The sequence below is a fragment of the Mastigoproctus giganteus genome, chromosome 8 (assembly GCF_048544385.1).
Source record: "Mastigoproctus giganteus isolate SK-2022 chromosome 8, ASM4854438v1, whole genome shotgun sequence".
In the NCBI taxonomy this organism is placed as follows: Eukaryota; Metazoa; Arthropoda; class Arachnida; order Uropygi; family Thelyphonidae; genus Mastigoproctus; species Mastigoproctus giganteus.
Genome location: NC_143582.1, coordinates 100,340,143 through 100,364,041, shown reverse-complemented (window position 1 = coordinate 100,364,041; position 23,899 = coordinate 100,340,143). Strand labels below are relative to the sequence as shown.

The 23,899-nt window shown below is 38.1% G+C and overlaps 1 protein-coding gene across 1 annotated transcript in view; it reads left to right on the top strand.

The window, feature by feature from the left end:
* JMJD4 (jumonji domain containing 4) overlaps positions 1 to 23,899 on the top strand; it is a 193,931-nt gene that overhangs the window by 47,658 nt on the left and 122,374 nt on the right. Inside the window, exon 3 of the mRNA XM_090380301.1 lies at positions 2,320 to 2,451. Within this exon, the coding sequence (XP_090236427.1) occupies positions 2,320 to 2,451 (132 nt within the window). The remainder of the gene's footprint in view (positions 1 to 2,319; positions 2,452 to 23,899) is intronic.

The following is a 23,899-nucleotide window of genomic DNA, read 5'->3' as shown; positions in this document are numbered from 1 at the left end:
TACCTGATGCACAGGAGTGAGCTCTGCATTGAGCTGGGCAGCTGAGAGCTTGATGGGTCCCTCATTAATTTCTTCAAGGGCACCTCAAGCTCTGATAGATGCCCATCAGAACATTTAGTTTGCACCTAATTTCTTGACACTCTAGGTATCTAGCACACACAAAGACATCCTCCTTGGCTAGATCATGTCCTGTTTTAGAAAGGTCAGCAAACATTTCACATTTAGCACATTTTTGGAGACTTTTTTTTTTTTTTATGAAAACCCCAAACACGAAAGGTATCAAAACCTATAGTACTTAGTACCGTGCATGGGTTGAAGGAGAAGTATGGGGGGAGGGGGATGCCGGAAACTTTGCTCTAGAGACTAAACTTGGGTTTCACCACTTCAAGCCCCCAATAAGCAAAGTGGTGGTATTTCACCGGTTGATGAAAGTCATCTACCACCTACAAGACTGTGATGCGTTGGAGAATCGCCCGCCTTCATTTCTCCTTCGAGTCACAGTACTCTCGCTAGTCTGGTGATCTTTGCTTCGCAGCTATAGTTTGGGTCATGATTTACATTAAATACAGTTTAATTAACAATGAAATTTAATAAGATTAATAAATATTTTTGATTAATTGATAATACTATACTAAGCTAACAGATTCCTAATACAGTGATTCGTATTATGTTGTCTAGTTTTACGTTATACCTTAGGCTATCAGTTCGAGATATATACGTTAACGCTATTCCTTATTGATTACAATATGGCGGCTAGTTCAACAGTAGTTGCGCCAACACTGGGGTCGTAACATCCAAAAATCACTAGTTAATTTCAAAATAAGAAGCTAATGAATGCTACTAAACCTATTTAATATCGTTGTAAAACACAATGTAGTATGTTAATTAACAAATAATACAGTAAAATTATCTAAAATACTTATCCCTTTACAGCGGCCAAAAATTCACTGACTGTTCTCTTCCACGACCAGAGCCCCCTCTCCTCCATAGGAGAGGGCGCTCTGGGAGTATCGTTATAAATAACATAACTATACTCCTATGGAATTAAATATACTACTAAATTGCACTTATATTGTTCTTATGTTCTATACTATAACAATGGTAGCTGTATTTACACTAAGTATAGTTTCACAGGAGGATTCTTTACTTGCAACTTACATATTTTTGTCTATCATCATTCATTTGGAGTTGTGAGGGGTCTGGTTTTGAATTCCACAGATGAATGAAGGAATTTCTAAAGCCCTCTTCAGTTGAGGCTGTAGTAGTTGACCTCAGGTGGAGGAAGCAGCTTTTTTTAGTCCACAAAATATATATATTGGTCTGTGTATACACTTCTACAGACATAATACACAATGGTGCAATATAAAGCCACCGATGCATTTAAAATGTGATAATGATGTATTTCTTGTTTAAAATTACTGATAACAAAGGCTCAATGAATATTGAACTTTAAATACAAAGATATGCTAGCCGGTTCTGTTTATATTCAGTTCATGTAGTTTGTTGTTTATAATAATGTAATTTAAAATAATAAATAATATGCTATTTATAATTCCACAAACTGTTTACCTATGATACTTCGATTTGGCACTGCAAATCACCATTAGCTACAGCTGTTAATTCAAACAATGTGTCTTCTGAAATAGTTGCTTGATTTACCTGGTAATAAACCAGTTCACAAAGAAATGGAAAAGACTACAGAAATTCAGCAGAAATTCACTAGCTTGACTGGGGAAGCTGGAATTACCACCAATTCTCTGCATCCAGGTGCTGCATCCTCTGCAGCACCTGGAATTAAATTAAAGCTGATGACATCACTGTACAGTGATTGGCGAAGGATTGAGATAGATATAAACTGATTACAAGAATATCTGAGAAAAAGATATGATTAATATCAAGGTGACTGTCCATACATATATTGATGGGAAAATTGACAGTGACATTATTTTCTTTCAGATTGTTAAAGAAAACAATCTTGAAAATAATTAAACCTTATTATCAAGAATTATAAGGTTGGGTGATATATGTCGAATATATAATAAACTTCACATCTTATACTGTACAAAATTAAACTAAAATCTTTATGTGGAAATGGTATACTCCTTCATTTCATATTTAAGTTTGTTTTATATTTAATGTTTTTCACTCAGTATGCTAAATTTATGTTCTCTTTTTAGTTTGAATTAAATCAACATGCATTAAACATAATCATTCAATTTTCAATTTAAAGCTCTGTTTTTTTGAAAATTATTTCCTTAAAGAATGTCATCATTTTATTCTTTAACATGTACTACTAGATGATTATTTTTAACATTATAGAGATTTTCCACATTATTCAGCATATGAAACACCAAAATTCTTCACTTCAGATTGGTTAAACAAGTTCTGGATGCATCGCACAGATGTTTCAGATGATTATCAGTTTGTTTATATGGGCCCCAAAGGATCATGGTAAGATTAATAGCAATTTAAATTAATACCAATATGAATTTAACAGTTCAGGTTATAGAACAACTTGATAAAGAGTGACTTACATAAGTTTTGCTAGTTTTATTTTAGTCTTATTAACAAGTAAAGAAGGATGTAGTTTGTCTTTCTCTTATTTGAATATCCAAAAAATTTTTTAAAACATAACATGTCATATTATATCTTATAACAAATGTCTTAGCATTAAAAAAACAACCTCATTTCACCCATCCATTTGCTGCAGAAGTCTGTTCATTTCTTCATTGAATCACCTCCTTGTCTCTGCTAGCAAAATTCCTATATATCATTCACAAAACTCCATGACCTGCTCTGGCAGCCCATCTGCACTGCTCAGAGAACTTCATATCTAATTGCACAGTTATCCCCAGGTGTTTTTCATTCTCCACTTCCCTGAGCATAGTACCACACAGTTGGTACATTTCTCTTGGGATACTGCTACCCATATGGAGTACTTTCCATTTCTCAATGTTAAACTTCAGTTGCCACTTCTCAGCCAATCTGCCTAACTTTTCTAGATCCTGTTGCGGTAGCATACTGTCTTGAGTGTCATTAACAATGCTGCCAACCTTTGTACCAACTTGGACATTAAGCCTGATACACCTTCATCGATTTCATTGATAAATACACAAAACAACAATGGCCCAGCATCAAACCCTTTGGCACTCCACTAATAACATTAGTCCATATAGAACAGTGTCCATTTATTACCACTCTCTGCCATCTCCTACTCAACAATCCCTTTATCCATACCGCTCTAATTTGTACAGTAGTCTTCCATGTGCAACAGTATCAAAAGCTTTCCTGAAATCCAAGTATATGATATCAAAATTATTTTTTCCTTTGTGACCACATCGTAGTATCCAATCAAATTGGTTACACAAGACTTCCCCTTAACAAACCCACGCTGTGTCTGAGCTATTATTGCTGTCTTGTCTAGGTGATCCTGTATCAACTCTTTAGCCAGTTACTCCATTATTTTCCCCAGAACAGAATTTAAACTAACAGGTCTATAATTATTTGTGTCACCCTTTGAACCCCTTTGTGAATTGAGGGTACATTTCCATATCTACAGTCCATGGGCACCTCCCCTGACTGTATGGATGCTCTCATAATTATGCCTAAGGGTTGCTTACTTCCCTGCTGCCTCCTTCAATTATAACTGGATAGATTCCATCTGCCCCAGGTGCCTTTTTTATGTTTAACTTCAGCAATTTCTCCTCCACGTTGCTCTCAGTTATTACAAAATCACTTAGTTCCATGTTAGAGTTTGATAAACTTCTGGTATTCTTCTCCTTGAATAACTACTCATGTAAATGTAGATGTGAAATACTCATTCAGTTTATCAGCCACATGAGCAGGATCATCAATAGTTGAACCATCTATGTTAAGTGGAACAATCTGATTCATTCCCTTCCGTCTAGAGTTTACATAAGTAAAGAACTCTTTGCTGTTTTCTTTGCGTCCTTTGGCAAATATTTCTTGTAATCTGCCTTCTCCTGCCCTCCTTTGACTATTACAGACTAGATTATATCTGCCATAGGCTTCTGTGTCACCTGACTTTATATGCATCCAATACATTTTTCTTCTCTGGCACAAGCCTCATTAATTCATCTGACGTCCATTTAGGCCTAATCCTTGAACAGTATTTCTTAGTTGGAATGAAAAGCCTAGTAGCCTCCAAAAATAAGTCCCTGAAGGCTTCCCATATAGAATTCAACGTTGGTAACTTTATCAGTTGATCCCATTGTACAGAATTTATAAACTGTCTGAGGCCCCTGTAGTCTCCTTTACGAAAGCAAAAACCCTTCCCTTTACCCTGATGGTAGTTACATCTATAATTAAATCCCACATCAGCACAATGTGATCACTGCCTCCTATTGGTTCCTTTCTCTAAATTCTTAATGCATGAATGATCACTGCTGATAATCAGATCAAGAGTTACTCCCTCTGGTTGCCTCTCGAACATGTTGCTGTAGAAAACTGTCATCCAATAAATTCACAAAAGTTCTGCTAGTGTGCTAGTGATCAACCCGCAAGTTCTAGTCAATATCTGGTAAGTTAAAATCCCCCATTACGACATTCTGATTTACTGGCCCATTCTATTTCTCTGCACAACTGTTCATTGTACTCATCAGAGTCATTAGGCCTATAACATACTCCTACTCATTTTCCCTTTCCCAGTGTTTATGTCACACCCAACAGACACAACATTGCACTGTTCACCCATTTGAACTGGATGCACTTCCTTAGATTTTATGTTTCTTTACTAATAGCATAACCCCTCCTCCCTTCCTACCCTGTCTGTCCTTTCTGTACACATTGTACTCCCCAAATTCCAATTCTACACTGCTTATATCTACATGACACCATGTCTCTGATATCCCATCAATATCTGCCTTTGATGTCTTGATCAGCACTTTAAATTTATCAGTTTTATTTACTATACTTCTAGTATTAGTGTACAGGTAGTTTCCAACTTTACGAGTTAATTCGATCCTAGCGCACGCTCGTAAAGCGGGAATTTATTTCCTCTAGACATAATGTTAAAAATAGGGGTTACGTTATCAACAATGAAATTAGTTAACTAATTAGTTTGATTTATTTATCCAATGACTGATTTATCCAAAGAAATGAAAACATGGTCTATAAAATCAAGCAAATTATAATAGAGAAATTATTTATGACTTACAAATGTTAAAGAATGTTTATTCTTCACTATCATCTTCGACTGAATGCACACTTGTTGATCACTCATTATTGGCACTCGTAGGTTTTGTTGCACAAGGAGTCATCTTCTTCAGAACTGCTTCAAGAGGCGTTTGTTTCCAAGATAATCTTCTATTTTCTTTATAAATTTCAATAGATGCATAAGCATTTTTTAACAGAATGCGCAAATTGCAACTAACATGATTTGTGCAGAATAACAAGTTTATGAAGCTTAAAAAAAAGGAATGAAGAGAAGTTTCTGAAAATTTATTTATGTTTTTTATATGATTGAAGATTTCAGTAAAATGGAAACAGATTTTACCATAATAATGTAAAAAAACCACACAATTACAGCTATCGGTATTTTTGCAAATGCAATAACATAGTTTAGTACCCGTTTATAATTGATTGCACTAACAGAAAAGCTCAATAAACCGGAAAGTGCAAATTGTTTTTATTGTTTTATGGTTGTGACCTCCAGTAATGTGCAAGAAAAATATCACAAAGCCGTTCAAAATTGGTTTTTATAACAGAGCGTATGATAACGATGAAAGTGTAGTGGATTTTAATGATTTGAATTGGTAACTAATACAATTTACACTATAAAAACGACCTTTTAGAGAGTTATCTAGCAAAAATTTCAACTTCCGAGGTCATGGAACTAATTACCAAAAAATACTGTGTTATTGGGACTACGATATTTTCACGATACAATGGTGTCTCTGGAACAGATTAATATTGTAAAGCAGGGTACACTGTATTGTATAGCTACATGTGTGGTTTGAAATGCAATTTTTATGAATGTTTAATATTCATTTTTTGCAAATGATGTTTGTATTTTCTATTTTGTTGATACTTGAAAAAAAAAAGTTGAAGTTTAACATTGACAAATGTAAAGTACTACACATGGGAAAAAGCAACCCCAGAGCAACGTATCAACTCTGTGGTACTACACTGACAGTGGTAGAGAATGAAAGGGACTTGGGGGTGATTGTGCAGGCAGATATGAAGTTCTCTGAGCAGTGCAGACGGGCTGCAAGAGTAGCTCATGGAGTATTGTCAATGATATACAGGAATTTTTCCAGCAGGGATGAGGAGGTGATTATTCCATTGTATAAGGCAATGGTCAGGCCAAACCTAGAGTACTGTATACAGGTCTGGAGGCCTCATTTCAAGAAGGATGTAGAGCTGCTGGAACGAGTACAGAGAAGGGCAACAAGATTAGTGAATGGAACAAAGGGGTGCTCTTACGAAGAAAGGCTTAAGTTTTGCAAATTACAGTGTCTGGAGACTAGGCACCAGCGAGGTGATCTGATAGAGGTGTATAAAGCCTTGAATGGTTTAAGCATGCTCAATGCTGATGGGATTCTTCCTCTAGCTCAGAAAAATCACCTGAGAGGGCATAAATTCAAATTGAGGAAAGACAGATGTAGGATAGACGTGCGGAAATTTGCCTTTAGCCAGCGGGTGGTTGGTTGGTGGAACAGACTGCCATCCCTTGTGGTGGAGGTTGATAGCCTAAATAAGTTTAAGGCTCAGCTGGACAGGTATTTTGAACGAACAGAGGGGTGAAGTGGAAGTGGGTTTTTTTTTTTTTTTTTGGCTGATGCTGCATAAGCTTGCTTTCTTGCATCAAATGCCTCTACTAATGCTAATGCTAAAAAAAAAAAAACTTGTAAACCCGGGAACTTGTAAAGCGAAAACTCGTAAACCGGCAACTACCTGTACATGCAAGTATACATGCACTTGTTCTTACTCTTAGTTACCCTAACACAGCCCATGCATTTACTTGTTCCATGATGACTCCCAGCAACTCTTGAAGTCCTCGGCAACTTGCTCTCTAGGCTGCTGCTCATTACAATAGAAGCAGTGCAAGAATCGCTTTCGCTTCTCTCGCACACTAGCAAGGCTTTTGTGGATTTATTGGATGATTGTTTTCTACATCAGCATGTTCGTGAGGCAACAAGAGGGAGCAATACTCTTGATCTGATTATCAGTAGTGATTCTTCATGCATTAAGAACCTGCAGATAAATGAACCACTAGGTGGCAGTGATCACAGTGTGTTGAAGTGGGATTTACTCAAGGAGGTAACTACCATCAGAGGTAAAGGGAAGGGTTTTTGTTTTCGTAAAGGCGACTATGATGGTCTGAGACAGTATTTAAATTCTATACAGTGGGACCAACTGATGATGTTACCAACAGCAAACTCAAAATGGGAAGCATTCAAGGAACTAATCTTGGTGGCTACCAGGCTTTACATACCAACTAAGAAATATTGTTCAAGGTTTAGGCCTAAATGGTTGTCAGATGGACTAATAAGACATGTGGCAGAGAAGAAAAATGCATGGGATACATACAAATTAATGGGTGACATGGAAGCCTATGATAGATATAAGTTGGTGTGTAACCAAGTCACAAAGGAGGTTAGGCAGGCAAAGGCAGACTACGAAAAATCCTTGGCAAAGGATGCAAAGAAAAACAGAAAGGAGTTCTTTACATACTTGAACTCGAGAAGGAAAGGGATGAATCAGATTGGTCCACTGGATATTGATGGTTCAACAGTTGAGGATCCTGCTCAGGTGGCTAACAATCTAAACGAGTATTTTGCATCTACATTCACGCATGAGGAGTTATTCAGGAAGGAGAATGATGTAGGTAAAGTAAACATTGGCAGTGAGCTGGATGATTTTGTAATAACTGAGAGGAAAGTGGAGGAGAGATTGTTGAGGATAAACATAAAAAAGGAACCTGGGGTGGATGGGATCAATCCAGTTATATTAAAGGAGGCAGCAAAGGAAGTATGCAAACCCCTAGCCATAATTATGAGAGCTTCTTTGGACTCAGGGGAGGTACCCATAGACTGGAGATGTGCAAATGTAACCCCAATTCACAAAGGAGGATCAAAGGCTGACACAAGTAATTATAGACCTGTTAGTTTAACTTCTGTTCCAGGTAAATTAATGGAGGCACTGGTTAAAGAAGCACTGCAGGATCATCTAGACAAGAATTCAGTTATAGCTCAGACGCAGCATGGTTTTGTTAAGGGCAGGTCTTGCCTGACCAATTTGATTGGATACTATGATGTAGTCACAAAAGAACTGGATGCAGGGAATAACTTTGATATTATATATTTGGATCTTAGAAAGGCTTTTGATACTGTTGCACATGGAAGACTGCTGCACAAATTGGAGCAGTGTGGCATTGGAGGCAAATTGCTGCTATGGATAAGGGGATGGTTGAGTGGCAGAAGACAGAGAGTGGTAATCAATGGACACTGCTCAACGTGGACTAATGTTATTAGTGGAGTTCCTCAAGGTTCAGTGTTGGGTCCATTGTTGTTTTTGGTGTTTATGAATGATATTGATGATGGGATATCAAGTTTAATGTCTAAGTTTGCAGATGATACAAAGGTTGGCAGGGTCGTTAAGGACACTACTGACGCTATGCTGCTGCAACAGGATCTGGAAAGGTTGAACAGATGGGCTGAGAGGTGGCAAATGAAGTTTAACATTGACAAATGTAAAGTACTACATATGGGTAACAGTAACCCCAGAGCAATGTATCAACTCTGCGGTACTACACTGACAGTGGTGGAGAATGAAAAGGACCTGGGGGTAATTGTGTAGGCAGATATGAAGTTCTCTGAGCAGTGCAGACGAGCTGCAAGAGTAGCTCATGGTGTCTTGTCAATGATATACAGGAATTTTTCTAGCAGGGATAAGGAGGTGATTATTCCCTTGTATAAGGCAATGGTTAGGCCACATCTTGAGTACTGTATACAGGTCTGGAGGCCTCATTTCAAGAAGGATGTAGAGCTGCTGGAACGGGTACAGAGAAGGGCAACAAGATTAGTAAATGGAACAAAGGGTTGCTCTTACGAAGAAAGGCTTAAGTTTTGCAAATTACAGAGTCTGGAGACTAGGCACCGGCGAGGTGATCTGATAGAGGTGTATAAGGCTTTGAATGGTTTGAGCATGCTCAATGCCAATGGGATTCTTCATCTTTCTCAGAATAATCACCTCAGAGGGCATAAATTCAAATTGAGGAAGGACGGATGTCGGATAGATGTGCGGAAATTTGCCTTTGGCCAGCGGGTGGTTGGTTGGTGGAACCGACTTCCATCACTTGTTGTTGAAGTTGATAGCCTAAACAAATTTAAAGCTCAACTGGACAGGTATTTCGAACGAACGGAGGGGTGAAATGGGAGAGGTGTTTTTTTTTTTTTTTTTGGCTGATGCTGAATAAGCTTGCTTTCTTGCATCATATGCCTATGCTAATGCTAAGACAAACATTTGCAGTTAATGAATGGGTGAAACAGGAAGGGCCTTTTTTTTTTTTTTTTTGGCTGATGCTATATAAGCTTGCTTTGTTGTATAATATGCCTCTGCTAATGCTAATAAAGTACGTTTGGGTTATTTTTATTATGATGATATGGTATAGTTATGCAAATGCTCTGGCCCTTATAAATAGTCTTTCAGTGTGGCCTGCGTGCCTTAAAGGTTGAAAACCCCTTATGTAAAATCATGTTGCCATCAGCAGTGCATTTCATATTTCAGTAAGGTTTCTATATTTAATGGTTATAGGAAAGTCTGAGAGCCTCTCAGTTTTATTTATTTAAAGCCTTTTTTCCTTTTTTTTTTTTTTTTTTACCTCTTATTCTTGGCCCGATCTTCATTTTTAATTCACTCACTACGAGTTGATATCCCTTTCAATTTCAATCCTCTGTGTACTGTTTTACCTTTGAGTAGTCTAAATATGTTTAAAAATGTTTTCTAATGATATAGATAGTTTATGCTTTCTTATTTCTGTTATGATCCCTCTCTAAAGTCGTGGCTTTCTTTGTATCAGCATAAAGATAGCTTAGACACATAGGTCTTTTTAACCTGATCCCTATAAGACATATCAATTCAGTAACAAATTATAGTTCAGTATTAAGAAAACATAGTTGTAATTTTTACAAATTCACAATTAAGTAAAATACGTTAGCTACATATGGAAAATATGCTATAGAAAAAAATCAATTTAATATGCAAATAATTAAAACACAGTATCAGCAGGAGAATGAATACACAATAATAACAAGCTCAGACATCCACCTTGTGTTTGCCTGTACCTGTTACTGTTTGTGTTAAAATAAAGCCTTGTAAACTGAGAAATCATATGTATCGTTCAGTTATGCAAACACAGTGTATAAATCAAGCAATGACCAATGCCCCTTTCCTTTGTAAAGACTTCAGAGGTAGAAATTTAGAGAGTTGGCTAAGCAGCTCTGCAGATTTCCATAATCAGTCCCTAATTTTGGTCTCACCAAATCCTAGCTGCATGTCATCTAACTACATGAAAGGCATCTAACATTTGCATCTTTCTGCTTAGTTGCTCATTATTTATGCCACTGCTCAAATATGAATGGTCCTTTTGAAGAAGTTGATATTGATCATAATCCCGCTGTGTACTGTCTCTTCATTAACAGCCGAACAAGAAGTTTAAATGATATTTTTCTTCACAATAGGAAGAAAATACTATTGATTTCTGTAGTTAATTAAATTCATGTGAAGTAAGAATGCAAATGTGATGAATGGTATGGGATGGCTGTAGGGACTTCTTAGCTTTAGGACTCCTTCTTCAGCTGCAAGGCAGTTACACTAAATATCCATTCTTCCTGTATCTATCTTACAGCAGAGCAATAGGCCAGGACTATATCAGTTGAGTCAGACAGGAGTCAAAACCGTTGAACATAATGTGGTTAACAGTGGTCTAGTTCAAATGGGTCCATGTTAATTTGTTGCATGCCATTTCAGTGCATACCAATTCAGTGAATAACAGAATTTGGTGTGTGAGAATTCAGTGTATTGCACAGATAAGAAATTAACAAAATCAGTGAAGTAAAAGGTTTAGGAAACATGAGAAATTTTGGCAACATAGGAAGGAAGAATGCAGAAATAGCCTTAAAAAAAAAAAAAAAAAACTTAATTTTTTTCCTTTCTTCTAGTTTGCGTTAATAAATTTCTTCCTCAACCTGTAACCAACCAATCCTAGCTACTTGAAAAACATGGAATTCAAAAGCCCTCCCCCCCCCCCCCAAAAAAACAAAAGTATTTTAAAAGTATTTCTGTACATCTTGTTATACTAATAATAATAAGAAGAATCTTTATTGCAATAAAAAGATGATGATTTACATAATAGTGTAGTTTCAACTTCCCGTCATGGCACCAGGAGTTATCAATGTAATATAAAGACAAGGTCGCCTGAATAAACGAAAATTAATAGAAAATAAGGAATGCATTGAGTATACTATATATAGAAAACATTTGAGTTGGGAAACTGCAGACAGCTGGTTTAAAATTTGATTGAATAGTGCAGAAGAATTGAATGTGGAATATCCCCAAAGTTTTCGGTTGGGTGTAGGCACTCAACGAAATTTAATGATATGAGTGAAAGTTAAAAGGGATGGTGAAATGTAGCTATAATGGGTGACGTAGCTGTAAAGATGAATATGGCTAAAACAAAAGCCATATTTGTGAACAGGTGTGCCACGGAGGGGGAAATAATGATTAAAGGAGCAGTGGTTGGAAGGGTGGGGTCATATACTTATCTGGGACAAGTTGTTGGCTGTAATGGTGATGGATGGCTGGAGGTCGGGAGAGGAGTGGATTTTGGATGGGTGGCGTTCAGGAGGTGTGGTCGCGTGCTGGGGAGCGGTGTCCCAGTTTTTTGTCTGAGGCGTGGAGTAGTGAATCAGTGTGTGCTCCCCACCATGGCTTGTGGAGGTGAAACTTGGGCACTCACCAAAAGAATAGAACGAATTATGTTGGGAGTCGGACTGTTGGATGGGGGGGAGGCGCATGGATTGGGCGGCGGACTCAAGTGGAGGACATTCTTGTGGAAACTGGAGAGCTGGAGTGGTCTTGGGCGGGACGCGTGGCTCGAGGACGTGGTGACGGATGGACTGGGAGAGTGGCGGAGTGGTGTCCGGGAGGAGAACCGTAGAGAAGGCCTGGAGGACGGGGGCGGAGATGGATGGATGAAATTCGTGAGTTTGTGGGTGGTGGATGGATGGCCGGTGCTCGGGGCGGAGGGGGCTGGAGGGTTGCTGGAGGGGCCTTCGTCCTGCAGTGGATTGGAAATGGATGATGATGATAATGGGTGACTACATTGTGTTTGAACATCTTTTTTCAGTCATCATAGTGATCAAAAAGATATTCATATATTCACTTCCAATCCTCCCATCTCGTCTATTATGCAGTATGGTTGATGTCTTTTGAGGTTATGATGGACATCATGCCGAGATCCAATCTTCCTTAAATTTTGAGGGTACAGCTCTAAAACGGTATTTGCAGGCTGGCCACTAGGTAGTCCATCCACTGGACCAAACCTTTTAGTAACTCTCTAGGAGGATTCCAGATCAGCTAGTGTATAACCTCGTTGCTTCCTCTACTCTACTCAGATGGTGACTGGAGGGAGTCCGAGTAGTGTGTATGCTGGGGGGGGGGAGCATTGTCGAGGCCAGGGGGCTGGGTGTATTATTACCATGTGTACCCCATATTCAATCATGACTTTATACAGTATGCCCTCAATACCCCACAAATTGACAAACTAATAGAATAAACTTATCTGGAAATAGATCTAAACCTCCCAAACACTTCCTTTCACAAATATATGTGGTTTCAGTTCCAATTTTGGTGCTGTCCATTTCCACTTTGTCTGCCAAACCCCATATACTTTTTCTGACAGAATCCCGGTTATTGGTTGATTCAACCACTGCTCGTCTGAGTTGTCCAAATGATTTGCTGTATGATTACTTTCACATGAAAGATAGTACTTGTGCATATGTCCATTCTGATATTTCCTGTCAATGACAGTAATTTGCAATCTCCTCTCTTCAGTCTTCTCTGGCTTAATCTCTACCACATTCTATCAAATTCAACTGTTGCCTCTATCATTCTCCAAACTCCACCAATCACTGGAACTTATTGACTCCCTCTTTTGAAACTTGACTTTCTCCATTTCAACTTTCCTAACAGTGAGGCAATATAACTTGGTGATTTGAATGTTCAAAACTCCAGATAGCTTCCATTTTCTAGTCATACGGACCCAGATGGTCAAGATGCTAAGGCTTTCGCAATTACTAATGAACATGCACAGATTGTTCATTTACATACCAGAATACTGGGGATGTGAATCATCTGGTATTCTGGTAGGTTTAAAATCCTAACCACACAGCCAACATGCTTGATGTTTTTCTAACAAACAACCCTTCTAATACACAGTAGAGGTCAGTGGTCCTCTAGACATCTCATATCACAACTAGGTGATCTCTCTCAAATGGAACCTTTCTCATATGGCCATTCTCAACCTTGTGTTGTTTGGCATTACAAGAATGCAAAATGGGATGATCTACGAGATTTCTTATTTCCTTTTCCATGGTTGGATTACTGTTTCAAATCTTCTGTCAATGTTTGCTCAGATTGTGTCAGTGAAATTATTCTTGTAGGGATGAAATCCTTTATTCCACACTCCACCTTAAAATCCTCTTCCTTTATCTAAACCTTAGTTTTCCAATAAATGTGCTAAGGTTATTCAAGACAAGAATGTTGCACATTGCAATTGGCTTGTATCCAAATATCCAGATTCCTTTTCTGCCTACACCAAATCTCGCAACAATTATAAAGCAGTTATTAATCAGTCCAAACTAGATTTCAAACAGGCTAAGAATAGAAAACTTGCTTCTTTTCAAAACGGTAGTCAAGCATTCTGGTCTCTTGCCAAAACTGTTGGCCGCAACTTTTTCCCATCTCTATTCCCACCTCTGTCAAAACCAGATGGTTCTTATTGACACTTGAGCTAAGGATAAAGCTGACCTGATAACATCCTACTTTTCTTCCAAATCTTGTATTGGTGATCTTGGGAAACCACCTCCCACCATTCCCAGTACACTCTGTTCAGTTCTTCCTGTGGTCCTCCATCAAAACAGTGTCAGAAGGAGAAATTGATCAATCTTCATGCAAAGAAAGCTCCAGGTCCTGATGGTATTCTCCACTTGTTCTCAAACCTGTGCTCCTGAACTTATTCTTGTTCTGTGTTGCCTTTTTCACTTTCTTATTCCACCAGTGTTTTTCCTTCTTGAAAATTTGCTCATATCCAATCAGTTCTTAAAAAGGATGACAAATCACTCCCATCCAATTATCATCCCATTGCACTTTCTTCTACTCTTTCTAAAGTAATGGAGAAATCAATTAACTGCAACTATCTATAAACCTTCGATCTGATCAATAATTGCCAGTATGGATTTCATAAGTGTCAATCCACTGGTGATAATCTTATGTTACCCATCTATGGATGTATTCAATGGAAAAGTTTGGTGGTGAAACTCAAGCAGTTGCTCTTGACATTTCAAAGGCTTTTGATCGTGTTTATCATAAATGTCTTCTAAATCAGCTTCCATCTTATGGTTTGCTGACTGTTTTTGTAATTGGGTATCTCTGACAGCTCATTGTGGGTGATGGTAGATGGCCCTCTGTCTTGTAACTTCTCGACTAATGCTGGTGTTCCCCCAGTTTTAGTTCTTTCTCCCACTCTCTTCCCTCTTGTATATTAATGACTATCTTCCATTGACCAGAAATCCTATATGTAGTTTTGCTGATGATAGCACATTACATTCCACCTTCCAATTTAAGAAACCTTGTCCTGCACAAACAGCTTCAACTTCTCCAATATCTACTGCCAAATGCTGATGATGCTGAAATGCTCCAGTGGGGCAAAGATAACTTAGTCGATTTCAATCCTTCTAAACTCAGTCCTGTTTTATATCTCGCAAAAAGGATTCCTCTGCTTATCTTCAGTGACATTCTGATTTCTAGGAAGATCATGTATCTATACTGGGGATTACCCTGACTTTTAATCTCTCTTGACATAAGCACATTATAAGTATTGCTTTTTCTGCATCTGAAAAACTAGGTTTTCTCTTTCTCCCAGCATTACTTTTCCTCCAAACAACTGTTCACTCTATACAAATTGCAAATCCACCCTACCATGGAATATTGTTCTCACAACTGGGGTGGTAACCCCAAAACTTCTCTCAGGTGTTTTGATTCCATTCAAAAGAGGGCAGTTAGGCTATTTAATAATTCATCTATAACAGAGTCTCTCCATTCTTTGTCTCATGGATGTTCTGTGTCTGCTTCATGCCTTTTCTATAAATATTTCCATGGGCACTGTTCTTCTAAATTCGCTTCTTTAATTCCTGCACGCTCTCTCTCTCTTTCTCTCCCCAAGAGCAGTCTGAACACATGCCACAACCAGTCAGTATCCTTTTACTGTTCTGCTTCCGTTTTCTGGAACACCCTTCCTTCATATGTACGAGGGGTTATCAAAAAGTTTGTACCCTTACTTCGAAATAATAGCCCTAGAAAGGTGAAACTTCACAGTAACTTAAATTCTTTTCTATGTACTCTCCATGTATAGTAACACATTTCTCCCATCTATGGATCAGTTGTTTAATGCCTTGATCATAGAAGTCTACACTTTTTGTCTGAAACCACGATTCCACTTCATTGATGACTTTCTGAGACCAATCAAAGCGGCGTCGATGCAGTGGTTTCTTCATTTCTCAAAACAAGAAGTCTGATGGTGCTAGGTCAGGAGAATATCGTAAGTGCTGCAGTAGTTCGAAGCCGCACTGGGCAACAAAGTTGGTGTTGGCAAGGACCGTGTGAGCTAGTGCATTGTCTGACAGAAGACAGACAGACACCTTTGGTTAACATTCCACGCCTTCTCACATTCAAAGCATCGAGTAACCTTTTCAAAAGATTTCTGTAGTATTTTCCAGTAAGTGTGGAACCACACAGTAGGTTATCTGTCAGGATAACCCCTTTTCTGTCCCAAAACACAGACAACATCACCTTCTTTGCAGATGGAGTGGTCTTTGCCTCTTTGGGAGGTGGGGAGGAGATGTGCTTCCACTGCTTTGACATGTCTTTAGTCTCCAGACCATACTGTTACACCCAGCATTCTTCATTTGTCACCGACCAATCAAAAAAGTTCTCAGCATCCGCATTACACAAATCCAATAGTTGGCGAGAACATTACATTCAACGTTGCTTCTGCATCAGCAGTCTTGGAACCCATCGTGTAACATGTGGAGACTTTCTGCACATGTGGAGACTTTCAACATGTGCAGATGGTCGTGTAAAATCCTGTGGGCAGACCCATAACTAATTCCCACTGCATTTGCAATGAAATGAATTGTCACACGTCTATCACTCAGCATCAGCTGCTCAACAATCCCAGGGGCTCACATCTGGTGAGTATGGGCTTGGTACACCCAAGATCCTGAGCTGGATATCATCATTCTTCTCTTTCTTGGTGATTCCTTTCTACTTTTGACTGATGTTTTCTGTCTCTCTCCCAGGGTAATTCAGAATTTTTTTTTTTTTTTTTTTTTTTTTTTTGCTGGTGCAGCATAAGCTTCAGGCTTCCTTGCACCATATGGCTAATAATAATAATAATAACCTTCTGCCTGCGGCTACTGTTTCTCTTTTAGTCTGTGAATTCCCCCCAAACTGTCAGTTTTCCGACCCACCTAAAACTGCCTCAATAGCATTAGCTAATATTCTTGCATCCTTTCTATTTAAGTGTACCCCATTCCTGTAGAAGTAGTCTCTCCTGTTAGCAAGCACAGACCACGCTGAAAAAATTCTACCCCATGAGCCTTGCACGATCTCTCCAGGGCTGAGCTGATTGACAAGGCTCTCATCCTATACTCCCTCCTATCGTGTCTGGGCAGAATTGCAGACACTTTCAAATTTAACCCAAAACTCCCAACTTTTTTCGAGCATTGACCAGTACCTTTTAAGTAAATCTGCAGATCTCTTACTCTTAATGTCATTGGTGCCAACGTGTACAACAATATCACCTTTTGTGCCCTTAAAAGATATCTGCCCTACAGTGTCATCAGCTTTTGCCCCTGGCAGACATAATGTAGTGCATTTTATTGATTTAAATCTGTTCTTTGAAATTTGATTCTATAAAGCAACTGATTCTAATAACCAGTAATTGCTATAACCGGCACTTACTGTACATAGATTTCAGAATTTTTTGACACTGCATAAAAGGCTGTTGCACAAATTGGATCATTGTGGCATTAGGGGATGAGTACTGCTGTGGACTAGGGATGGTTGAATGGCAGAATACAGAATGTTTATCAGTGGGCACTTTGTTATTGTTTTCATTATTTATTAATGATATTACTGAAAGCATTTCTGGCTTAAAGTCTAAGCTTTTACGTGATCAAATACTGGTAGGGTGATTATTGACAGTAATCAGGGTATGCCTTGATTACTGTCATTAACCACCTGAATGCTGTCATTTTTCTACACCAACAATCTAGAAAAATGAGGCAGATGGGCTGAGAGGTAATAATTGAAGTTTAACATTGACTGATGCAAAGTACTAGGGACCATAAATTCAAATTACAGGGGAAGTGGTTTAGACTAGATTGTAGGAAATTGTCTTTTAGCGAGCGAATTGACTACTGGAACATGTTGCCATTGCAGGTAGTCGAGGCTGACAGTTTTAATAACTTCCAAAGTCAACTGGATAGTTACTTACATGAGGAATGAAGTGCATAATTTGTATTTTCTTATTTACTTTTTTTGGTCAGTGCAACAAAACCCGTGTCTTCCTTTCACTATATGGCTATACTAATACTAATGTTGCATATGGGTAGCAGTGATCTCAGAATAACATACCAACTATGTGGTACCGCACGGAAAGACCCGTGGAGGTAATGCAGAGAGGCTGCTATTTCAGCTCATGGGGTTTTGTCAATGATATTCATGAATTTTTTTTTCAGCAGGAATAGGGAGGCGATTATACTGTTGTATAGTGTCATGGTTCATATTAAGAGAGACATGGCTCTCTTGGAACAGGTGCAGAGAAGAGTAACCAGATTAGTTAAGAACACAAAGGGTTACTCTTACCACAAATGACTGCAGTTCTGCATATTGCAACATCTGCAACCTGGACAGCATTCAAAGTCAACACCTGACAGAGGTGTTGACTGTCAGGTGTTGACTGAGAAAGAATGGCATCCTCATTCTTTCTCAGACAATGCTCGTTAATGAGGCATAAATTTAAACGAGAACAGATGGTTATAAGAGAGATGGGTGGAAATTTGCTTTCTGCCAGTAGGTAGTTGATTATTGGAATAAATTTCCATCTGGTGTTGTAGAAGTGGGTAGTTTGAATAAATTTTTAAGATGGAACTAGACAATCTTTTAGAGAAGATGGACATGTGATGTGGGAAGTTTTTTTTTTTTTTTTCTTTTTTTTTCCTGATACTTTAAAAGCTTACTTTATTGCATCATTTGCCACTATAATAATAATAATATGGAAATGCACATAATCTGTTGTCTTTCAGAATGAACTGACATTTTGATAACACAGTTCACTGATTATTTGACTTACATAATGCAGACTGCAATGGAAATATATAGTTGATATATTTAACCTTGCGCTACGCAAGTATCGAAGTCACAATGAAGGGTATGATGTAGTAATTCTACACATTTCGGAAAAGGCAGGGCTTGCTTCTAAAAGGATGACAACCTGGATGACAATATAATAATATTTAGAGTGATAACCATAGTTGACAAAAAACAATAATCATGATTGCTACCAGAAGCTGTTCTCTTATAGTAGGGTTTTATATGTGTTTCCCTTGTCTTCCTTTTTGTTTTATTATATTTCCCAACATTTTTTTTTTTTTTTGAAATTTGATTAAATTTGATGAAACAACAAATGGTGAATAAATTAAGCTTCCCCCCCCCCCCCCAAGGGGGGAAAGCTTAATTTATTCACCATTTGTTGTTTTCCAGTGTGATGTCCCGAACTCAGATATATAAACTGCTTTGTTGTGTTAAAAAAAAAAAGTATGTATACAAGTATGTGTCTATACTTGGATTTCAGGAAAGCTTTTGATACTGTTGTACATGGAAGAATGCTGTACAAATTTGACTGGTTTGGCATTAAGGGCAAGTTGCTGCAATGGATAAAAGGATGGTTGAGTGGGAGATGGCAGAGAGTGGTAATAAATGGACACTGCTCTGTATATTAATGTTATTAGTGGAGTCCCCCAGGGTTCGGTGCTGGGCCCATTGTTGTTTTGTGTATTTATCGATAAAAGGGTATCAGGCTTAATGTCCAAGGATACTAAGGGCGCCTCCGTAGCCAGGTGGGCAGGAGCAGCAGTGCATAGTACATGCTTCTTGATTAGACCGGGGTTCGAGCCTGTGACCACCAAATACGGAGGATGCGGAAAGGTCAGGGAATGACCACCGCATATCCCTGGAGCAATATGGCCTTAGTTGCTAATGCTCCTTAAAAAAAAAAAAAAAAAAACCCAAACCATGATACTAAGGTTGACAGGTTGTTAATGACAATAAAGATAGTATGCTACTGCAACAGGATCTGCACATCTTAGTTGTCACACATCTTAGATCCTGTTGCTACTGCAACAGGATCTAAGATGTGTGACAACTGTAGTGATAGGTAGAATGGCTGAGAAGTGGCAACTGAAGTTTAACATTTACAAATGCAAAGTACAGTAATACCCCGACTTACACTATCCCAACTTACGCGAACTTGGAGTTACGCGGTTCTTGATTTTTTCTATTGGTGTATATCTAAAATTAGCTTACCAGTGATTTGGAAGTCAAATCATAAAGCTTGGGTGACAGCTTCTGTTTTTGAGGACTGGTTTGGTCACCACTTCATACCCGAAGTCGAACGTTATTGCAAGTCTAAACAGATTCCATTTAAAGTGATGCTTCTTATTGACAATGCACCCGGTCACCCTCCTACCACCCTAATTAATTTCGACCCACGTATGAAAGTTGTGTTTTTGCCTCCAAACACAACCAGCTTGCTTCAACCGATGGACCAGGGAGTCATCAAAACATTCAAGGCTTACTACACGAGGCGTTAGTTTGCATGTCTGAATGAAGCTATGAGACAAAATAGTGAGATATCTGTTAAAATACTTTTGGAAACAATTCAATGTTTTAGATGCCGTAAGAATCATTGAAGAATCTTGGGATGAAATTCACAAAAAAACATTGAATGGTGTCTGGAAGTAACTTTGTTCATTTTTTTTTTTTTTTTTCAAAACCAAGACGAAAACAACGCCAGAAACTGATCATGTCGCTCATGTGATAGAAGAAGTTGTTAATCTTGCCAGGCAATTAGATTTAGAAGTCAATGGTGGTGATGTCAACGAGCTGTTGGATTCACATAGTCAGGAGCTGACAATGAATGAGTTCATAGAGATGCGTGAGCAAAATGTCACTGAAGTATCCGACACTTCAGACCCAGTTCCACCAGAAAAGCACATGACAATTGCAAGCTTGACAGAAGGTCTCAGCTCAATTGAAAAGGGCTTAAAAATTTTAGAAAACAGACTCCAACGAAGAATGCGTTAAAGCTACAAAGCAAAGAATAAAAAAAATTATTAGCTTGCTATGAAGAAATTCTGCGTGAAAAAAGGTGCTTTGTCGTCAGACGTAGATTTTATGAAGCCAATCGACATCGAAATAACTTTTTTACATAACTCATTTATTTTTTTTAATACATAATTTGTATTAATATATTATATAAATAACTGCAATTTTATTAAATATTTTTCTTTTAAACTAGTGTTTTTGTTAGTCCTTGGTCCCAATTAAACAAATTATATATGTATTTATATGCAAAGTTGTACCCTGACTTAGTGAATTCGACTTTAGTGATTTTCGTCGGACCCACCTATCGCGTAACTTCGGGGTATTACTGTACTGCATATGGGTAGCAGTAACCCAAAAGAAACATACCAACTGAGTGGTACTACACTCAGGGAGGTGGAGAATGAAAAAGACCTGAGGGTAATTGTGTAGTCAGATATGAAGTTCTCTGAGCAGTGCAGACGGGATGCCAGAGCAGGTCATGGAGTTTTGTTAGTGATACGTAGGAATTTTGCTAGTAGAGACAAGGTGATTATACCTTCGTAGAAGGCAATAGTCAGGCCACACCTTGAGTACTGCGTACAGTTCTGGAAACCTCATTTTAGGAAGGATGTCGAGTTGCTAGAACGAGTACAGAGAAGGGCAACAAGATTGGTGAGAGGAACAAAGGTGTGTGCTTATGAAGAAAGGCTTAAGTTCTGCAAGTTGTAACATCTGGAGACTAGGCACCTGTAAGGTGATTTGATTGAGGTGTATAAGGCCTTGAATGGTTTGGGCAGGCTCAATGCTTATGGGATTCTTCTGCTTACTCGGATTAAGAACCTGAGGGGCATAGATTGAAATTGAGGAAAGACAGTTGTAGAATAGATGTGTGGAAGTTTGCCTTTAGCCAGCAGGTAGTTGATTGCTGGAACAGACTTCCATCTGTTGTTGTGGAAGTTGATAGCTTAAATAAATTTAAGGCAGAACTAGACAAACATTTGGAGTGACCGTTTGGGCAAAATGGGGAGGGTTTTTTTTTTTTTTTTGGCTGATGCTGTATAAGCTTGCTTTCTTGCATCATATGTCTCAACTAATGCTAATGCTAACAAAATATGAATTAATTAGAACTATGCTGACCGGGCTAGCCAGGTGGGTAAAGTGCCTGCCTGGCAACCTAAAGGTTGCCGGTTCAAATCCTGCCTCGGGCTTGAATCAGAGTAAAAATGCAAAAAACTTTGGGAGGTGAATTATGGGCACAGAAGCCAATGCACCAACTACTAACAAAAAAAAAAAAATTAGAACTATGATTTAGTTTTTATAATTTTATTTCACTCAGGAATAATCTCAGTGAACAGTACACAAATAGATTTTAATGCACTGACATTTCAAGGATAAAATGCAAGTAATTTCTGTTATGGTTACCATTATAGATACCAGTTCATATGTGGTGACCTTAACGCTTTTACCTGCTAACATTATACTGTTATTGCCGATATTGTTATGCTTCAAATAAAGGCATGAAATAATTCAAACTTGTTGACTTTTTTGAACTCATTATTTTTACTCTATTATGAAGACAACTGAAAAATTCTGTTTTTTATATATTGAAAACATATTTATATTTTTTAAAAATATCCCTCCCCCATCTAATGGGTTTTTCATAATGTGTTATTTAATGCCCACATTTGGTCATTACATTCCGTGTTGTCGAGTGAAACTTGAAAGAAACAAAAATTCATATGCATCAGTGACTTGAGAAGTAAACCTTCTGCCGCTAATAAGCTTTTCCATTCGCTTGCTTCAGATGAAAGATTACACTAGCTCTCGTCTTTTATGCCACTCATTTTAAATTCTTTCTTTGGAGTGCTTGGTAATTATATGCAAGAACTGGCTTCACAAACTACTTTTAATATTTTTTATACCCAAAATTCTTATATAATAAAAGAATTAATGATATCTGATCAAAAGTCAAACCAGTAATGATTTGAATTCTTACTGGTTTGATGTTACTCTGATAGATACTTTTATTTTCAAATTTAAGTAATTTTGCTGGATGTTCATCACCAACAAAGGGTTAAGCACTCATATTAGATCACTGAAGATATACAAAGAAAACCCCTTTATTGTGTTTAGCAAAAAGAAATTCATAACGACAGTGAATATTTATGAAAACCAGAAAGCTTTGTGTAATGATGCACGTGATTCACAGATTAGCATTAGTATTAGTAGAGGCATATGTATGATGCAAGAAACCAAGTTTATATACAGCATCAGCCAAAAAAAAAAAAAAAAAAAAAACACCCACGTCCCATTTCACTCATCCATTTGTTCCAAAATTTTTTCCAATTCTTCCTTGAAATTATTTAAGCTATGAACTTCCACAACTGCCGATGGAAGTTTGTTCCAGCAATCAACCACCTGAACAGTGGTTGATTGCTGGAACATGGTAGTATCCAGTCAAATTGGTTTCTTCTTAACAAACCCATGCTGTGTCTGAACTATAATATTAAGCACCAATGATATTAAGAGTAGGAGATCTGCAGATTTATTCAACAAGTACAGGTCCATGTTGAAAAAAAGTCACAAGTTAGGGTTCAATGTGAAAGTGTCTGCAATCCTACCCAGACATGACAGGAGGGAGTATATGATGAGAGTCTTATCAATCAGTTTGACCCTGAAGAGATTGTGCAAGGCTCATGGGGTAGAATTTTTTTTTTCAGCATGGTCTTTGCTTGTTGACAGAAGAGACTTTTGTTTTGCATGGATGGGGTACACTTAAATAGAAAGGGTGCAAGAATATTTTCTGATGCTATCGTTGCAGCGTTAGGTGGGTCAGAAAGCTGCGGGCTTGGGGGGGATACACAGACTAAAAGGTTAACAGTGGCTGCAGGCAGAGGCAAAAGTGATTCTTGCACTGCTTGTATTAGAATGAGCAGCAGCATAGAAAGCAAGATGCTGGAAATTTCCAGGACTGCTGGAGTCATAGTGGAACAAGTAATACATGGGCTGTGTTAGGATAACTAAGAGTAGAAACATGTGCAACATTAGGGTTAAGGTCGTACATGCAAGTATACTTGCATGTATGCCAATGCTATGAGTATAGTTAATAAATTTGATGAGTTTCAAGTGCTGGTCAAGACATCAAAGGCGGGTATTGTTGGGATATCAGAGACATGGTGCCACACAGATATAAGCAGTGCAGAATTGGAATTTGGGGAGTACAATGTGT